General features: G+C 33.3%; 2 protein-coding genes across 21 annotated transcripts; one reads left to right on the forward strand and one right to left on the reverse strand.

Annotated features, from left to right (window-relative positions):
* Positions 1-340: 340 nt before the first annotated feature.
* LOC111797321 (MADS-box transcription factor 23) lies at positions 341-13,907 on the forward strand. 5 transcript variants are annotated; one of them, XR_015421383.1, is made up of 10 exons: positions 341-456; positions 769-974; positions 9,585-9,663; positions 10,933-10,994; positions 11,171-11,270; positions 11,362-11,403; positions 11,477-11,560; positions 11,685-11,836; positions 11,931-12,199; positions 13,184-13,907. XR_015421383.1 is itself a non-coding variant. In XM_023680300.2 (9 exons), exons 2-9 carry the CDS (start codon positions 793-795, stop codon positions 11,938-11,940), a joined length of 711 nt encoding a protein of 236 aa, XP_023536068.1. In that variant the 5' UTR covers positions 341-456; positions 769-792; the 3' UTR covers positions 11,941-12,331. The 5 variants fall into 5 exon arrangements, 1 of the variants encoding a protein (XP_023536068.1); XR_002815513.2 differs by having other exon boundaries at positions 11,934-12,199; XR_015421384.1 differs by having other exon boundaries at positions 11,477-11,518.
* Positions 4,639-16,687, reverse strand: LOC111797322 (uncharacterized). 16 transcript variants are annotated; one of them, XM_087124643.1, is made up of 8 exons: positions 16,515-16,687; positions 16,184-16,365; positions 12,406-12,448; positions 10,807-10,883; positions 10,304-10,609; positions 10,087-10,161; positions 9,906-9,980; positions 4,639-8,773 (listed from the first exon to the last, which is right to left on the reverse strand). In XM_087124643.1, exons 1-4 carry the CDS (start codon positions 16,536-16,538, stop codon positions 10,815-10,817), a joined length of 318 nt encoding a protein of 105 aa, XP_086980769.1. In that variant the 5' UTR covers positions 16,539-16,687; the 3' UTR covers positions 4,639-8,773; positions 9,906-9,980; positions 10,087-10,161; positions 10,304-10,609; positions 10,807-10,814. The 16 variants fall into 16 exon arrangements, 11 of the variants coding, with proteins under 11 accessions (XP_086980769.1, XP_086980776.1, XP_086980775.1 ...); XM_087124650.1 differs by lacking the exon at positions 10,807-10,883 and adding an exon at positions 11,767-11,823 and having other exon boundaries at positions 10,304-10,606; XM_087124649.1 differs by lacking the exon at positions 10,807-10,883 and adding an exon at positions 11,767-11,823.
* Positions 16,688-16,963: the final 276 nt, after the last annotated feature.

The raw sequence follows: 16,963 nt of genomic DNA on the forward strand, positions 1-16,963 counted from the left end.
ATATATATATATTTTTTTTTTTTTTTTCTTGTGACAAATTTAAAAGTTTAATAATATAAGGTATAATTGAGATTTTAGAAATTTACTCTAAAATTTAAGAGTAATTTCTCTAGTTTAACAGTGTCCGTATCCCATAGCTATAGCCCCACGCGTCGATGATCAATATCACGGACGACTCGAACCTCGAGGAGTAAAAAACAGGTGAATATGTCGCGATATGATTGGGCCACGTGTCCTAATAAGTATGAAGTCGCCAGTGGTTTTTGCCACACTAGATAAAAACCCCAGAGGCTTGAGGGGTATTCACAATAAAAGGACGCAGACCCCTTTCCGTATATGGCGCTGTGCAGATAAATGCTGTGAATCTGTTTCAGTACAACGCTCCGTAGAAAAGCGTTGATTCTGTTTGATCTCTCTTTGTCTTGATTCGTACCAGCTCCGCACACAACCGCAAAAGTAAGTTACGATTTCCTGGAAATTTCCTGCGCATTTTCTCTCACGTTCTTTCATGATTGCTTCGCTTTTTCGTTTTCATGTCCGTCGTTTTTCATCTGTTATCGGAGTATTTTCTTCTGTTTTCTTTTTGATCGCATGCCGTAAATTCGTATCTGTATCCTCGATGTGCGATATCGAGGAAAAACGAAGTGTTTAGAGCCTTTCTTTCGTTTCCTTTTTTAGATTTTGTTGTGATCTTCTTTGTAGCTTGTTACTTGTGAAATTTATTGGAGTTTCGCTTATTTTCTGTAACTTTCTCCGAAAAATGGATAGAAGAAACGAGTGGTGGATCTAAGCATGGGGAGATGCAAGATTGTAATTAGGAGGATCGATAATTCGACGAGCAGACAAGTGACTTTCTCGAAGCGTAGGAGCGGACTGCTGAAGAAGGCGGAAGAACTGGCGATCCTTTGCGACGCCGATGTTGGAGTCATCATCTTCTCCAGCACTAACAAACTCTACGAATACTCCAGCTCCAGGTTCTATATATTCATCTTCTGCTTCTTCTACTGTTTGCCTCTATTTTCTTCTGCTTTTTTCAGTCTGAATAATTGCTTCATTTCCGTACTCCAGTATAATAGATTAATACCTAGTGCGACAAGACATTGGTAGCATCGCTCTATTTAATTTATCTAATTTTTATTCATTTCATTGGCGAGTGTGCACCTTGAATCACGATTATGACTGATGCTTTATCGTAAAATACGACGTGTGCACACTGAGAAATAGGAATTCTAGAGCCGTAGTCTTTTGGTTTCAGGTCAATCTTTGTTCGTTTTTGTTATTTTATGAGGCTCACTTCTGTCATTTGCTTTAACTATCTATCGCAGAAAATTCTCCGGTTTCAGCTTTAAACTACTCCGCTCATAACCTCGATTGGAATAGCAAGTGTCCTTAGATACTTAATTAGTTTATGCCTCGCTTTAGGATGAGTTGCAGCGATAATAGATCTCCAGTGTTGCAACATAAGTATCATCAGAACAGGTGGTTTATAATCGGAAGTGTAGGGTTAGAATGCTCATTGGCATTTTTATCAGAGAGGCATGTGGCTTATCCGAGAAAATTGATACTACTTCTGAGAAATATAGTTAGATCATGCGAGGAAATATGTACATTCTCTTATAAGTAATGAGTGCATTAACTCGACCGATGGAGATGAAGGTCGTGCACGATCTGGAAGCTGGATAACCAGATCGTTTCGCACCATATAATCGGTTTCATTGTAACGGACGCCAAGTGAAATTGTTGGAAGAGTGGATTTCTGTGCTAATTTTAGTTAAAGTGGGATCTGCACGGCCTAATTGATCCGTCAATGTAGCTCCATCTATGCCTCCCGCGTTGGATAGAATAAAATGGTCAACAGTACACTATTTCATCTGTAACTGTTATAGTTCGACTCAGAATTAATTCTGAACTCAACTATTGGAGTTGAAGGACCAGATCTTATATAAGGTAAGAGTGTAGAAATAAAAGAAAGCGTAGTTTCTGACCTCACATTCATAACTACTTATGGTTAGACCTTAATACCTCCTTCTGTAGGTTCAAATTACTTATACCACATTCTTAGTGTTATATTCTCAAAGAACAAAGAAGCATGGTTCGAGCAATAGCTTTAGACCCCAAGGATAACCACTTCTATGAAATAGGATTAGGCATGGACAGAAGTTCGTCAGGCTGTCTCACATAGTTTGCATGTTGTGTCGTTCGGTTTGTGTGTACTCGTACCTTCCGAGTAGTTTACCCTTGAGAATAAATTTTCTAATTTTTGTTTTCTGCTTTTAAAATAAATTGCATTCGAGTATAGTTACATTAAAAGGCGGTGCAGATTTTTTGTCTTCTTCTTGGTCAGACTTTTTTTTTTTTTTTTTTTGTCCGATTTGTTTGTCGAAAATATATTTAGATTTGTTCGTCGAAAATACACATTCAGGTGAAAGATATTTAGATTGGCCATTAAGTTGGACAGTTAAATATCATTTCACAAGCTATTTTTATTGAGTATTGGTTATTTATTTATTTATTTTTTTTTTTTAAAAAAATCTTGGTTTAGCGTATAGTCTCAACTTTCACTTGAATTAGTCTTTTTTTTTTTTTTTCTCTCTTTCTCTCTCTTAAGTACAAGCTTTCATACATTTACCGAAGTATATATTTTGTTTGAAACTAGAGTAATGTTACTAAGGTCTTTTAGCTGATCAATTTTATTTGCTATTTCAATCGAAAAATAATGTTTGGTTTTCCCCTTTTTTTTCTTTTCTTCTTCTTCTTTGTTTTTTATTATTATTATTTTTTTTTTAGAAATTTGGAAGAAATAGTATATGTATACTGAGAAAAAGAGAAAAAAAATATATATGTCGGAGTAGAAATAGGAAAAAGTTTTAAAATCTGAGCACAACACACCACACATGTTTTGCTTTGAATCACTTGGCCTCAATGAATCCCAAGTTCAATTGATCAAGAAGGATAAATAACGTTATGGTATTATCTTTTTTGTGATTTTCATAGTGTCTTTCAATATTAAGTCGGTTCAATTCAATTCAGTTGGTCATCCCCACTCTTTGTGAATCATCATCTCACTCATTAGAAACTAACATCAAGCCAATCACTCTTCATGAACTAGTCCTCGATATTTTATAACACGTTAGGTTGTTAAAAAGGTTTGTAAGATCTAATTCTCAAGGTAATTAATTATTGAAATTTGAATGTAATTCAATTAGAACCTCTTTATAGTACCTTAAAGTCAACTTAGGATTATTTTGAATTCATATACAAGTGATAAAGAACGGACTATCCGTTCTTACCTCAAGTAAAGATATTCGAACTAAAGGTTCATATTTTTATTGGACATCTTTAAAACTCAAAGTAGTTGACTACTCTATGTACCCTCTTCATCCATGTCACGTTGACGAGTTAGTAAATTTTAGATTATTGATATTCCTAGGTGTTTTGGAGAGGGATCATCCTTTCAACTTTATTCTCTCACAAAAAGCTGATCTATACGAGGTACGAGGAGAGAGAAAAGGTGAAGGGATGGTTGGATAAATGGAAAAACTTAGGTGTTTAGCTGTCCAACCTACTTTCCAGCTTCCACTAATAATTTTGCACAAATATGCAAAATTTTAATCAAATTTCCGGCTTTTTTTTTTTTATTATTCTTAAAGAAGGTTGGATTATTGATTGGGCAACGTCCAAACAATATATATTCTTTTTTTTGGAAAAAAAATTGGAATCTTAGGAATATTATAAATAAATAGTAAATTTATATCAATCATCCTCACCATCACCACCCTTTATCTCTCTTTTAGGATTTCCACTAAGTCTAACCCTGGAGAACATTTACTTCATCACCCTTTATCTCTCTTTTAGGGTTTCCACTAAGTCTAACATGAGTAGTTTCTAAGTAGGAAGATAGAAGAATATACCATAAGTTACTCGTCTAAATGTTGATATTTAGAGACTAGTGAAATTATGTTAGTCTTTTAACATAAGGAAAACTTTCACCTCTACAGAAACATCAGTTTTTTTTAAAAAAAATAAAAGGTTTTAGTAAGAGAATTATTTTTAAGAGAAAATCTCTGGAAATAGTAAAATATAGTTAAAAGTTTTAAATATAAGCGAAAAAATTAATGAAAAATATTAAATGACAAATTTAAACCTTTGTGTCTAATAAAAGATTCAAGTAAACACAAACGTAAAGGTGAAGACTTAACACATAATAATGTATGACATTATTATCATAATACATTTTAAAGTTTATTAGAAGTAACATGACAGAAATCGTAGAAACTAATCATTGCATCTCATTTTATTGTGATTATTTTTAAGTTTCTGTCTTGTATTTTTTTTCTTTTTCTTGTGATAGGACATTAAAATTTTTATTATTTTATTTATCATTTGATATAAATTCTATTTTTTTTCAATGCATATGCACTTTTAAATCAATAATTTAAATTCATATTTTAAAACGATAGTATAAAAAGAACTTTAAAAGTAATATTAGATTTATGATTAAATATCAGCAAAATTTTAAAAATAATTTAAAAAAGTGAACCTAAATTAAACGAATCCAACCTACATTTTCCCACCAATTTGAACATATTATAAATAGATGTAAACTTGTTCTCCAAGAACTTAAACCTTTACAATTCATTAAAAAGGTATAAAATAATTCTACAAAATGTATTAAATAGAAAAGTTCCTTAGAAGTGCCGAGTTACAAGTTACAAAAATCTAAATGGGGAAAAAGGTCTATTATCTAAAGAAGGAAAAAGAGAAATCAACAACCAATCTCTGATTACAACACGTACCATATAACCAAAAAATAGGTTATTTCTCCCTGATGAAACAAATAGACGAAATGAGGAGAAAAAACATTTGAAACCACTTCTTCCCAATACAGCTTCTTCCTAAAATCATACCCAGTATCAATAATAAATGGCTTCACTCTTCCCATTAGTAACGGCTATTCTAAAAGCTCATATCCTCATAACAGCTAATGAATTGGAAATAAATATTTATATTTCCTATTTTTGGTCTCTTTTTAAAAACAAAATAATAACTTCCTAACAATTTCAATTACATTTGGATTCTTAATCTAATTCCAAAAACAAAATAAATATTTTAAAAGTTTTCAAAACTTAACTTGATCAAAGAAGATAACAAAGCAAATAAGAAAAAATTATAGACACAAGAGTTTGCCTACATAAATAACATTTGAAAAAATTGTTACATTTTTTATTTATAACTTAATTTTCAAAAACAAAAATATAAAATCAAATGATTCTAACAAAGTCTTAGTTTTAGTTTTGTAAAAACGGTTAAAAAAGAAAGAAGTCATATATTAGAAATCAAACTTGGGGGAAAATTTTAGAGAACTTTCAAGTAGAGAAGAAATAAATAAGCACAAACAATTTAGACGAAAAAAATTAGAATGAAAAAAAGTATACAGATAGATATAGAAAAGTAATGAGAGCGATATCAAACATAGACAGAGAATTAAGAGAAGAAAAAAGAAAATGAGAGAACATATAAAAAAAAAAGTCTGCTTCGAAAACTTGCTTCATTGTGTTTTTCAAAACTTTTTTTTTATAATTTCAAAAAAATTTCAAATTGTAAGTTGTGATTATCAAACAAATTTATTTTCCAGAAAAGAAAACAAAAGGCTAAAAACAATGGAAAAAAATCACGTACTTGTAGGATAACACCCGAGTTATAGAGGCATATAATGAAAATAAGAAATAAAATATAAAAATAAATTCATCATCAAGTTAAATCATTTTTAAAAGTAATCATGAAATTGAATTATAATTTTTTTAAAAAATATATATATAGCTGTTTAAAATTTCACAAATATTCACAGAAATGAAAAAGGTAACAATTCAGATTGACTTAAGGTTTCATTGCTGCCGAAGGAAAGATCACATGATATCACATCATTACACGATACAATTAAAGGAAAGATCACATAATATTTTTCACCAAGAAAGCTAGAGCTACATAAATTCCAAGTGTCTAACTTTCATTTCATGCTTTATGAGTTAGGTTCTTTTAATCAGATATTAACTATAACTAAATATTAAAATTAATTAACAAAAATGGTGGATACTCATCGCCATGGTATTAATTGAGAAGGTTTAATACTTCAATGTTTAAATTTAATAAGTTGGACCCGCTTCTAAAAATATATAGCGAATAAACAAATTACTACCAGCCAGATGCATTTATTCTTAAAAATAATAAACACAATAAAAAGTTGAAAGAAAAATACATGGAATTTTATTTTGTTAAAAAGAAAGTAAAAGTAAACAATGATAGTTCTATTATCATGTGTGTATATAATTTTTATCATACCATTTTATCTAGTTGAAAATAAACCATTATTTAAAATAAAAAAAAACACTTGAATATGAATAAATAACTTGCCAAGTACAAAAATTATAAAACACTTGAATATGAATTATCTTTTCGATACAAAAAGTGAATCTTAAAAAAAATTCAAAATGTATGGCCTAGAGTTTGTCAGTTTTTTTTAATATAATTTTTATCATTTTTTTAGTTTAGTATATAACATTTTGATGAATGATATATTTCTAAACTAACAAAGAATATGATTTAGAAAACAGAAAAAACTAAAAACCTAACTCTTATCAAATAAAAAGAAAAAAAGCTATCATCTAACAACTTGAACAAGTCAAAACATGCTGCTTATCTGGAGAGCAGTTTTCTATTTTAAATTAAATTAGGTGCATAGAGATCTTCAGGAACGTCTCTTAGGAAGAGCAAAATTTGGGGGAGGTTCCCTTCCAATTGTTTGAAAAACAGTGAACCTCTCATTGGCTTTTCTATATCAGGTTGTTTAGATAACCGTAATATCAGGTTGTTGGATAAGGAAACAAGCGATTTCTACGTTTGTGTTTGACCTCCAATCCGTCTTGGGAGCTTTAATTTGGCTCTTCATCCATTTTTGATCGGGTCTCCATTCGTCTAGGCACTCTCTATTCGCTTTAAGTTTGAACTAGAGTTAACACTACGGACCATATGAAGAGGAATTCGTCCATGTCGTTGGGGTCGTAGTGGTGGATTCTTTAAAGATAAGTACTTGAGGATCTAAATCATATACTTTGGCCATTTTATATAGTTCTTTAGGAGTCCTTTGGTTTTGGCTTGGCTTGTAACCGAATTATTGTTTAAGGATAAGAGTTTTGTTTATTGGGTTTAACAGACAATATCTTTAGTGCGTTGCTTGTTTTTCCATTTTATGGGGCATTTAACTTGAGAGGAGTAGGAAAAGATTTCTGAGGCGTAGCTCACCTAGTTTAATGCCTCCGTTTTCATTAATGTTTCTAAGAATTATTGTAAATATTGTATAGGGCCCCATGTAATTGGTTCAGGTTTTGTTTTGACTCCTCTTCTTAGGCTGCCTTTTTTTTATATGCCCTTTAAAATTGCAGATGAATCCATTCACGACGTTATGAATATATTCTTTATTTACCATCTTCGAATTGCTAGAGTCAACGGTAATTGTTGTAGACCTTTAATGAACCAATGAGAGGGGTTTGGTTTATTTTTGTGAAGATTTCCTAAGACTGGGCCTTTTGGTAACAAGAGGTTTTCAGACTATAGAAGTCAAGGTGTGAATTTCTCTTATGGGTATGTTCGATGTTTGTATGCTAACTGGTAAGGGTAAGGATAGATAGGAGAGCTTGAAAGTTGTACACCTGGTTCCTTTCGTACAAATCACATCTTGAGGATCTTTATATTATTTCCTATTTCTTTGACTTCCCAAGTATGAAGCTTAGAGGAAAACATTTTTTTACATAAGAAAGAAATGAGGTGAGGCTCAATGCCATTAAGACCATTTTCTGGGCATTGTAGATAGAAGACTCTTTTTAAAAGAAGAGAGGCAGGTCATTCGGAAAAACTGAATTTTTGTTACCTCTACTAATGCATAACTTAAATCCTTTTATAAATGCTTGTGGTCTTGAGATGCGTACAATTCCTTCCATGGACTCACCAGGAATTTGTTTTTGATGTTTGTTTGTTCTCTTGAGGTTTGGGTTCAGTGATTCTCTCTTGGTGTTATGGGGCTCAATTTTGCTTTTCTCCTTGGTGGTTTTTCTATTTGGTTGAGGAATCTTAGTTTTTCCTCTATTTTTCTATTTGGCTCTGTTTTCGGGCCTTTTGTTTCGGAGTTCTATGGTTCTCAGGCGTTGTCTTCTTGGTTTTCTGAGGGCGGCCATTGAGGTTGCGTTTTTGGTTATTTAGACTCTTTCTTTGCAAGTTTCACTTTGTTTTGTTTGCTCAAGTGTTTTTCGTTGTACGAGTCCTTTTTTTTTTTTTTTTTCTTGTTCGTTATTGGGTCTTTGTAATGGTTCTGAGTGGTTTGTGCCAATGGAGAAGATTCTTGCAACTCCTTTAGCTTTTGTCTTACAGTTGTGTCTCGTTGATGAAGTTTTATTCCTATGTAAAACAGAAGATTTCCCCAGTGAACCTTATAATCATAATTTTCTACGAGATACTCTATCTTTAAATTTTTTTTTGGTCATGTTTTCAGTTTAATGAATTTCTCGTTTCTGTAACTAGCAAGATGATTGGCAAAACAAAGAGGGTAAAAGAGTGCACCATAAATATTCACATAAAATTTTACGTTAACTCAGATTAAACATTCTAGGGCTTAAATCATACAACTAACCCATGGAAGATTTAAGAATATGTAGGCATACCTGACCGATGAGTGCAAGGAATCCTTTACTTTGAGCAACGTGACACTCCATAATGTAGATACCTAAAATTTGCACCATTCAACTGGAAGACATTTAAAGTGCATGATGCATGTCTCTACAGATTAGAAAAGGCAATATATTCAATTATCAACGCCCCATTCGCTAACCTATATCTCCATGCAATAAGTTAGGCAACAAAAGAACTGGCTGGCACTAAAATATTCATGGAGACACATTGAGAATTAGGTTTCATCATAGGTCGCAAATTTGTGTTTAAACTCTCTATCCCACCTCTTCAATTTAAGTGCTGTTCATACTCTAATATGAATTCATTGATAAATTGTAAATTTTATTGCTGACCATGTATTGTTTTGAACATAGTTCTGAATATTATTTCATTATTATCTGCATAATAGGTGAACTTGTTAAAATTTATTTGTTTGAATTCAACTTTGGATATCGTAGGATAAACTGGCCATTGGATTTAATGAAAAGATTCGTTCAATTGTTAGGCAACCTTATTTACCACCCCTCTAATGTTGTCATGAGACTACAAATTTCATTCTACCTACCAGAAAATTTGATGTTCTTCCATAGAATTCTGAGGAGAATCTTGAAAAGGTAAAGGGCCGACTTTATGAGATTAAGAGTTTAGGTTTATCTGGGAAAACTAGATTAAAAGGAATCAGGAGTAAATAGGGTCATCCTATTGATAAGGCTCGCAAGGTAATTGTTTTATTTTCAACTTTCCATGTCTTCCCAATAAATTTTCATTTCTTGCAAATATCATTATGTTTTTCATATGATAATCCATTTATGAAATAGGAAGAGGACTTCCATCTCTAACTCATGGTTTATTTGTTGTATTACCAGCATGAAAACACTAATAGAACGATATAATAAAACAAAAGAGGAGCACCATCAGCTTGGGAACTCGACTTCTGAAGTCAAGGTATTCTTTAGCACAAGAACTATTATTTTTCCTTTCCTCTGGATATCAGACATATTAGCCAAAGAATCATGTATGTTTGTTGAAACACAAATTTCTAGATTTCCTATTAGTAAAGATTCTGATACGATGATGACTAATAGGTATTGCACATCACAGTTATTGCTAGTACGAGTATGTTGTGGAATGTGGGGGTGGGGAGGAGAGGAGGGTTTAGAAATTTGACTAGGATAAGAAGAACAGACCTGGTGAATTACTGGCTTTGCTAGTTGCATCCAGAATGATTGTGAATTTGGACGTATTAGTACCCATCGATACTTCTGTCAAGGTGTTAGGAACATATTTATACCTCATTGAGACAAACATTAAAATTATATATGCAAATTATTTTGCGTAAAAGAGATGTTACACAAACCTTCTATTTACCTGACATGCTGAAAGAAAGATCCTAAACAACAGTCGTGAGAGCATGAATCTGGGATTCTTGAGCGAGTGATGTTGCTGAACAAAATCAAACAGATGATTCAGCACTAAGTCCAGAAAGATAAAAACAAAGAGCAGTACGCATAAAAATATCAACAAGACAAATCTGAAAAATGTTTTTTTTTTTTTTTTTTTTTTTGGTTATAATGAAATGACAAACCTCAAAGTCCCCCTTGCGTGCCACAGAAGCCGCCGGTTGTTGTCCCTTCGTTGTTTTCCGGTCGGTTTGTTGGTCGTTTCCGTCACCATTTGCCAGTCTTTTTTTTTTATCCTCATTTCTTCTCTCTTGCCTCGTTCAAAAGCTCTTGGGCCCACTACCCTTCTTCTCCTCCTTTCCTCCCAGCTTTCATCGCTTGCCACCACCTGTAGTCATCCCTTCGCCAATTGCTTTTGTTACCATTCGTCAATTGATTCCATCACTCTTTCAATGGTCGTTCCTTTTTCTTTCCCATTCTCTTCTCTCCTGCTGCATTCAGCAGCTCTTGGATCAAAAAAGAAAGCAATATAGAAAAAAGGTTCTCTCTAGTGTTTTTTTTTTTTTTTTTTTTCATGCTATTGTATTTGAATATTGATGCATTCAATTACTCTTTGTACATATAGTGATAGAAATGTGTTTGAACAATTACATCAGTCTTAAACTTCAACAATTATCATGTTAACTACCTTCATTTTCAGAAATGCTTCTCGATATACTCTGCTAGCTTAATACATTTCTGCGGCTGTATATAGAAGGCATACTCCTATATTTCTAAATAGAAAGGAAATTATATTCTGATTTTTAATCAGTAGTATTGGCAAAGGGAAGCAGCAATGTTACGGCAGCAACTGCAGAGCTTACATGAAAATCATCGGTACTAACATATCCTATTCTATTCTATGTCGTTACATGTTACTTGATAAAAGCATGATCCAAATGTATATTTCCTAACATACTTCCACATGTTGCTCAAGTTAAAGCTGATACGCAAACTGAGAGAAAATGAAACTTAGAAAAGTTCAAAACATAACTAATAGATAATAATTACAGGCAAATGATGGGTGAAGAGCTGACTGGTCTAAGCGTCAAAGATCTGCAGAATCTAGAAAATCAATTGGAGATAAGTCTCCGTGGCATCCGTATGAAGAAGGTATCTAACTATATCAATTGTTAAATGCATTTGTTAAATCCATTGTTAAATGCATTTGGTGTTTTACTGAACTTTTCGCTTCTTTGAGCAGGACAAAATCTTAATGGATGAGATACAAGACCTAAATAGAAAGGTTAAGGAACTACGGCTCTGAAATTCCTGTTCTTAATTATTTTGGATGCTAAATATCCTTCTTTTTGATACAGGTAAACCTAATTCACCAAGACAATACGGAACTTTATAAGAAGGTAAACCTAATTCGTCAAGAAAATCTGGAATTACACGAAAAGGTACAGATGTAGATAACTGGAACAACTTAATTATTCCCGAAAAGAAACTGAAGGATTAAATTGTTAAACCAATAAAACTTTGTGTTGCTTAGTTACCCTGAAAACAAAATTTTCACCATCCTAGGTCTATGGAACAAAAGATGCCAATGGAGCACACATAAGCAGTCTTACAAACGGACTTAGTGTTGGAGAGGATGCAGGCATACCTATCGACCTTCAGCTCAGCCAGCCACAGCCACAAGACCATGAGGCACCAGAAAGAGCTACAAAACTAGGGTACAATTATGAAACAATTCATAAATGTTCTACATGAATACAAATGAACTTTTCCAGGGTCACTATTTCAATCTTGTTCTTTTGATGGTTGCAGCAGACTATAGCTACGCTAGCAAAAAGACACCCTACACCAACCAGGAAGATGTATCTTATTTTGCATCAAGAAAACGGTGTATGGTTGCTAATTATCTTTCAATCGACGAAATGTGGTAGAGTAGCGGATTATTCCATACCAAAAGAAACCAGATTTGTCTAGTTTGTGGTGATTAAAACAAGCGTATTTATGTGAAGAGAAGACTATGCAAAACAAAAAATAATTGGAACCGCACCAGCATGCACACTTCATTTTCCAGAAATCTTAAGGTCTGTTTGCTATCTTCATTATAATCGGCTAGGTTCAAATGTTCATACTTATTTTATGACTGATGCTTGCGATATAATAAAGGAAAATTCTGGAGAATCGTCCAGAAAAGGAAACAAGTAGATTAAAAATAACATTTATCCTATATACTAATTTCCACCCAAGAGTTGTTTATGATATTCATCATGAAAGGACGTATAGTATTTACCTTGAATCTCTCTTGCTCAACTACAGTAAACTGTTCCAGCAGTCTGTTTAGCAGATAACTTGCATAACATTAGAGTAAGCCACAATTCAGCAAAGAAATTTAATAAATAAATTATTATTAAAAAAAAAAACCATCTCTACTAAACAGAGTCATTATAAATCCAAGACAATAATTTAATCAGTACATCACTGCAAATAATGATTTTCCCAACAGCATAAATTCAATTTTTAAGGTAAGTAATCAATTAAATATGGAAGGGAAGAGCCCAACTCCATAGACGTTATATATGAGATGTTCCAATTGTTGGCAATATAGTGTAACTGGATGAAGGATTATGCTCGCCAGGTTGCTAATATACACATAAAGTTTGGGACCACCTTACACAAACAAGAACTTCCCCAAATAGATATGTTATAAATGGCAGAAAATGATGGAAAAAGAATTACAAATGGTTCTCAAACATATTGCATTGCACATCACAGAAACAATCAATATTCAAAGTACTTTCGCAGAGAACAATCTTAATAACAGCTTATAAACTAAACGAGGCCTCTAGAGAATCGAAAATAATCTAGCTACCAACTTGTATGTATTTCCTAGCTAGCTTAGAGCCACTGACCTTCAATAATGTGCACAATGCATAAATAGAATAGGCGAATGATCTAGTTAAATTATTCCTATTTTCAGTAACAAAAAAAATAAACATGGCATGCATGAACACCTATGATTATTAGATATAAAATGCCTATGGGAGGTACTAACAGATAACGGAATGCAGGTGACTGCAAGAAATTGTTGGTCCTCTGAGAATCGATCCGGGAACCTTCTCTCCAGAAGGAACATTAGAGAAGCTGAAATTGAAAAGTGGGTTAATCACTCCAACTTGCTTTCCCAATTTACCTCCTCACAGAATGCTGATTACTGGCCTTGGAACGTTGAAAAGGATGAGATTTTTTTCTTCGAAGTCCCTCTCTCAAACATGGACTTCTTCTTGCACGGGAGGTGATAACATTTATTCTCATATTGGAAAAGGGGCTTACCCTAAGAAGATCAAAAGTTTTATATGGGAGCTCAGCCATTCATGCATCATAACTCAAGATTGTCTACAAAGGAGGCTCCCTTGGCTCTATCTCTCCCACAATTATGTCCTCTTTGTTACAGGGATGCTGAAACACAGATACACTTGATCATGCTGATTGCATCCTTCGGTTGGTTTACTGCCTTCCCCAACAAAAATCACACTTTCCTTTCCGACATTCTCACAGGACATCCAATAAAAACAGGAAAAAAAACTCATCAGAGCTTTATTCTGGAGTATTTGGAAAGAACACAACACTCGAGTCTTCACAGAAAAACAACCAAATTTTGACACAACCATGCAGAATACTACTTGCTTTTCTCTTTTGTGGTGTAAAAAACACAACCTCCTTTTGTAATTACACCCCTTCTTCCCTCATTTCACAGTGGAAGAGTTTTTTTTTTGTAAATCCTCTTGTTCGGACTCTTTTGTAGTTTATTTCAATCTATCGATGAAATGTTCCTTTCCTATTAAAAATAAAAAAATAAAAAAAATAAGACACTGACTTTGAAAAAGATCATTTGAAAGCTAAAAAGGAAGAAACTAGGTAACAACACGATCAGGAATAAAATTACATCAATGAGGATATAAGGATGAAAACGGCTTTAGCACAAATAATAGTGATTGTAATCAAAACAAGAGGAGCGGACCATCTTGGATGTGGGGTGATGTACATTTTTTTAATACAAAAACCCCCAAAGAACCTTCATCGTAAGCTTAATTCAATGATGGTCACCAGACACATGATGGAACACCACAGATAGGGGTGTGGTGCAGTGGTGCTACACCCAACAAAATATTGTTCAATCCAAACCTATAATAAATTGGCGTTTATAACTCTAGTTCAATGTCTGTTTACCATCCTCACTATTATGGTTCTCACATTCTTACAATTCCTGTTCTACATCAGAGAGAATGATCTTAGACTAGAACAACTGCTATCATCCATTTTTGAACAATCTATGTAGGTATCATATACTACAGAACGGATTCACAAATTCAAATTTGAAGACTGTATTTACAAGTGGTCTTTCTTGAAATGTAAAAAACATATCCTTGTTTTCAATCTTTTCTTTAATGATGGCCACGGAACTAAGGTTTAAAACCCTTATTTCATCTTTCTTTTTACTCCACCGTCGGTTTGTACTCTTATAGCAGCAGGCTTACAGTCTTTATTATATTGTATCTTCATACGGAACAATATTTGTGTATCATTTGGTATCGTGGTGTAGTTGGTTATCACGTTAGTCTAACACACTAAAGGTCTCCAGTTCAAGTTTGGGCGATGCCACTGCTATTTGACCAACTAATGTCATGTGTTTTAAATTTGTACCATAGATCAAAATAGGGAAAAGGTAACGAAAAGCCAAGCCCTGGGCTTGGCTAACTGGTTCAAACCAATGTATATTAATTTTTAGCTCAATTATAAAAACACTATATAAGTAACTCACTCATAGCTTACAGTCTTAATTCTAATCCCAAAATTCCAACTATCTATCTATCTATATATATATATATATATATATATATATAATGTATTGTTGTCAGGACCCCAAGAAAGCATTCTCCTAGGAATAAACAGATCGTGATGACTTTTCCCATACAACACCAACCAAATGAATGTTGAAGATTGTTTCCTAAACGCAGGTTAATCATCTAGAGATAATTGCAAACAGAACTTTAAAAAAAAGAGAGCAAAAGTAAACAGACGTGTCTTCAGATTCCAACGTTTTTGCCAAAGCAATTAAAAGTACAGAATAAAAGAATAAATAGTGTTTAACTATTGCTTATTCAAGATTGCTACCATGCTTCAGGAGGCGAGTTAACAACTACTAACTCATATGAGTACTAAGTAACAACGAAACTTACAGTACCCTACACACAAAGGCATCGAAGATGATCTTGTGTAACTAAGTCTACTAAAAGCATGATTTTAATGAATGCGACAAATATAGCATTCAACAGAGCATGAATCTGAACTCATTATTAATTAATAAATATTATCCATAATTAATTTCTTATAAACAAGTCAGTTTCATTTCGTGTGCCTACGACCAAACAAGTTACGGATGCGCAAATATAAAAACAGATAACCTTGTCCATGGAATCTCTAATGCATAAAGACACAAAAACATAAAGGAAAACTAAAGGTCATCTCCAGAATACTTTGAGAACTTAAATCCGGTACGGTATCAAAAGAACCAAACACTTGAAGCAATGAAACATCCTGCTCTACCATTTTCAACTATCGTATTATGCAAGTGCTATGAAATTCGTGTTTAAAGATTACGTACAAGCACAAAAGCAAGCATCCTTGTCAATATCTCAATATAACAAATGATCTGACGAGTAAAGCGAACAACGACAAAATAAAAACAAATAAACAAAGTCGTATTATATTGTCACACACATACACGCGCGGACACATAGAGACAGGTGAAATAAAATGCCAGACCGCATCAGTCCTTCACTCATAATTTTATGTTCGCTTCAGATTAATCCAAACAGATGCAGTGTGAAACGGAAAGACGAACTGTAAATATCGTGCACTAGATCAAGCACTGCTTCTCAGTAAGAAAAAACGTAGTAAGTACGTAAAAGCGAGCAGACAACTTACGACGAAAAGTGAATCTACAATCAAGCGATTCCACATCGTGATACTTCGTTCGGTTCACAAGAATACGCTAGAAACAAGATTACCTGGTAATCCGCAGGCACAGAGGAACAGTTGAGCTCGGACTCTCGCTTTTTTCAGTTTTCTTCTCCTCGCGGATTGAAGCTAACCAAACAGATCTGAGAACTATCTTCCGAGGCGATATTCCATGCCGATGCAGGAAGTGATCGAACTGAGAAGACACAAAAATAGCAGAATACGAACTCAACTGTATTGAAATAAAATCAGAGCGGGAAGTTATATCAAAGACGCGCGTAGTAAGCATGAATGTAAGTTGAGAAGCACGAAAATGGAGATCAATGTAAGTTCTATAAGAACAAAACTCCGAGGAAGAGTTCTAAGAGAACGAATGAAAACCTGAACAGAAGAAATGGATAGCATGCGATGACTCGCGGGAGGAGACCGAAAACGCTGGGACTGGGCGACGAAGAGGCAGAGTAATTTGATGTTTGATTTCTCTAGACACTCGAAAAGAAAACTAAAAACGAGAATTAGGGAGATATTTATAGTCACGATGAGACGGAAGAAGACCTGAGGATATAGCACGCTTCGTACTTTGTAGTTGGTTATAATTTATAATATCATAAAATATTTCCAATATTGTGCATTTATCGAATTTAAGAATATGACAGCTTCCGCTTCCCAATATTTAATTCTTCAATTTAAAAAATATTTTAATAAATTTGACTACAAGAAAATATCAATTTATATTTTAAGTTTTTTGGATTAAGAATGACCTGTCTCCACAATAGTATAATATTGTCTTATAAGCTCTCATGCTTTGTTTGGGTTTCTCCAAAATGACT

The sequence above is a fragment of the Cucurbita pepo genome, chromosome 6, assembly GCF_057944985.1.
Source record: "Cucurbita pepo subsp. pepo isolate OVF chromosome 6, ASM5794498v1, whole genome shotgun sequence".
NCBI lineage: Eukaryota > Viridiplantae > Streptophyta > Magnoliopsida > Cucurbitales > Cucurbitaceae > Cucurbita > Cucurbita pepo.

Excerpts from the sequence above, each read along its gene's own strand:
- LOC111797321 (XM_023680300.2), top strand. The coding sequence starts at position 793 with ATGGGGAGATGCAAGATTGTAATTAGGAGGATCGATAATTCGACGAGC. Across the intron at positions 975-9,584 it reads TACGAATACTCCAGCTCCAG|CATGAAAACACTAATAGAAC; the intron begins GTTCTATATATT and ends TTGTATTACCAG. Across the intron at positions 9,664-10,932 it reads ACTCGACTTCTGAAGTCAAG|TATTGGCAAAGGGAAGCAGC; the intron begins GTATTCTTTAGC and ends TTTAATCAGTAG.
- LOC111797322 (XM_087124642.1), bottom strand. The coding sequence starts at position 16,538 with ATGCTATCCATTTCTTCTGTTCAG. Across the intron at positions 12,464-16,183 it reads CTGTGCCTGCGGATTACCAG|TTATCTGCTAAACAGACTGC; the intron begins GTAATCTTGTTT and ends ATGTTATGCAAG. Across the intron at positions 10,884-12,405 it reads TTGAGCAAGAGAGATTCAAG|GAGTATGCCTTCTATATACA; the intron begins GTAAATACTATA and ends TTAGAAATATAG.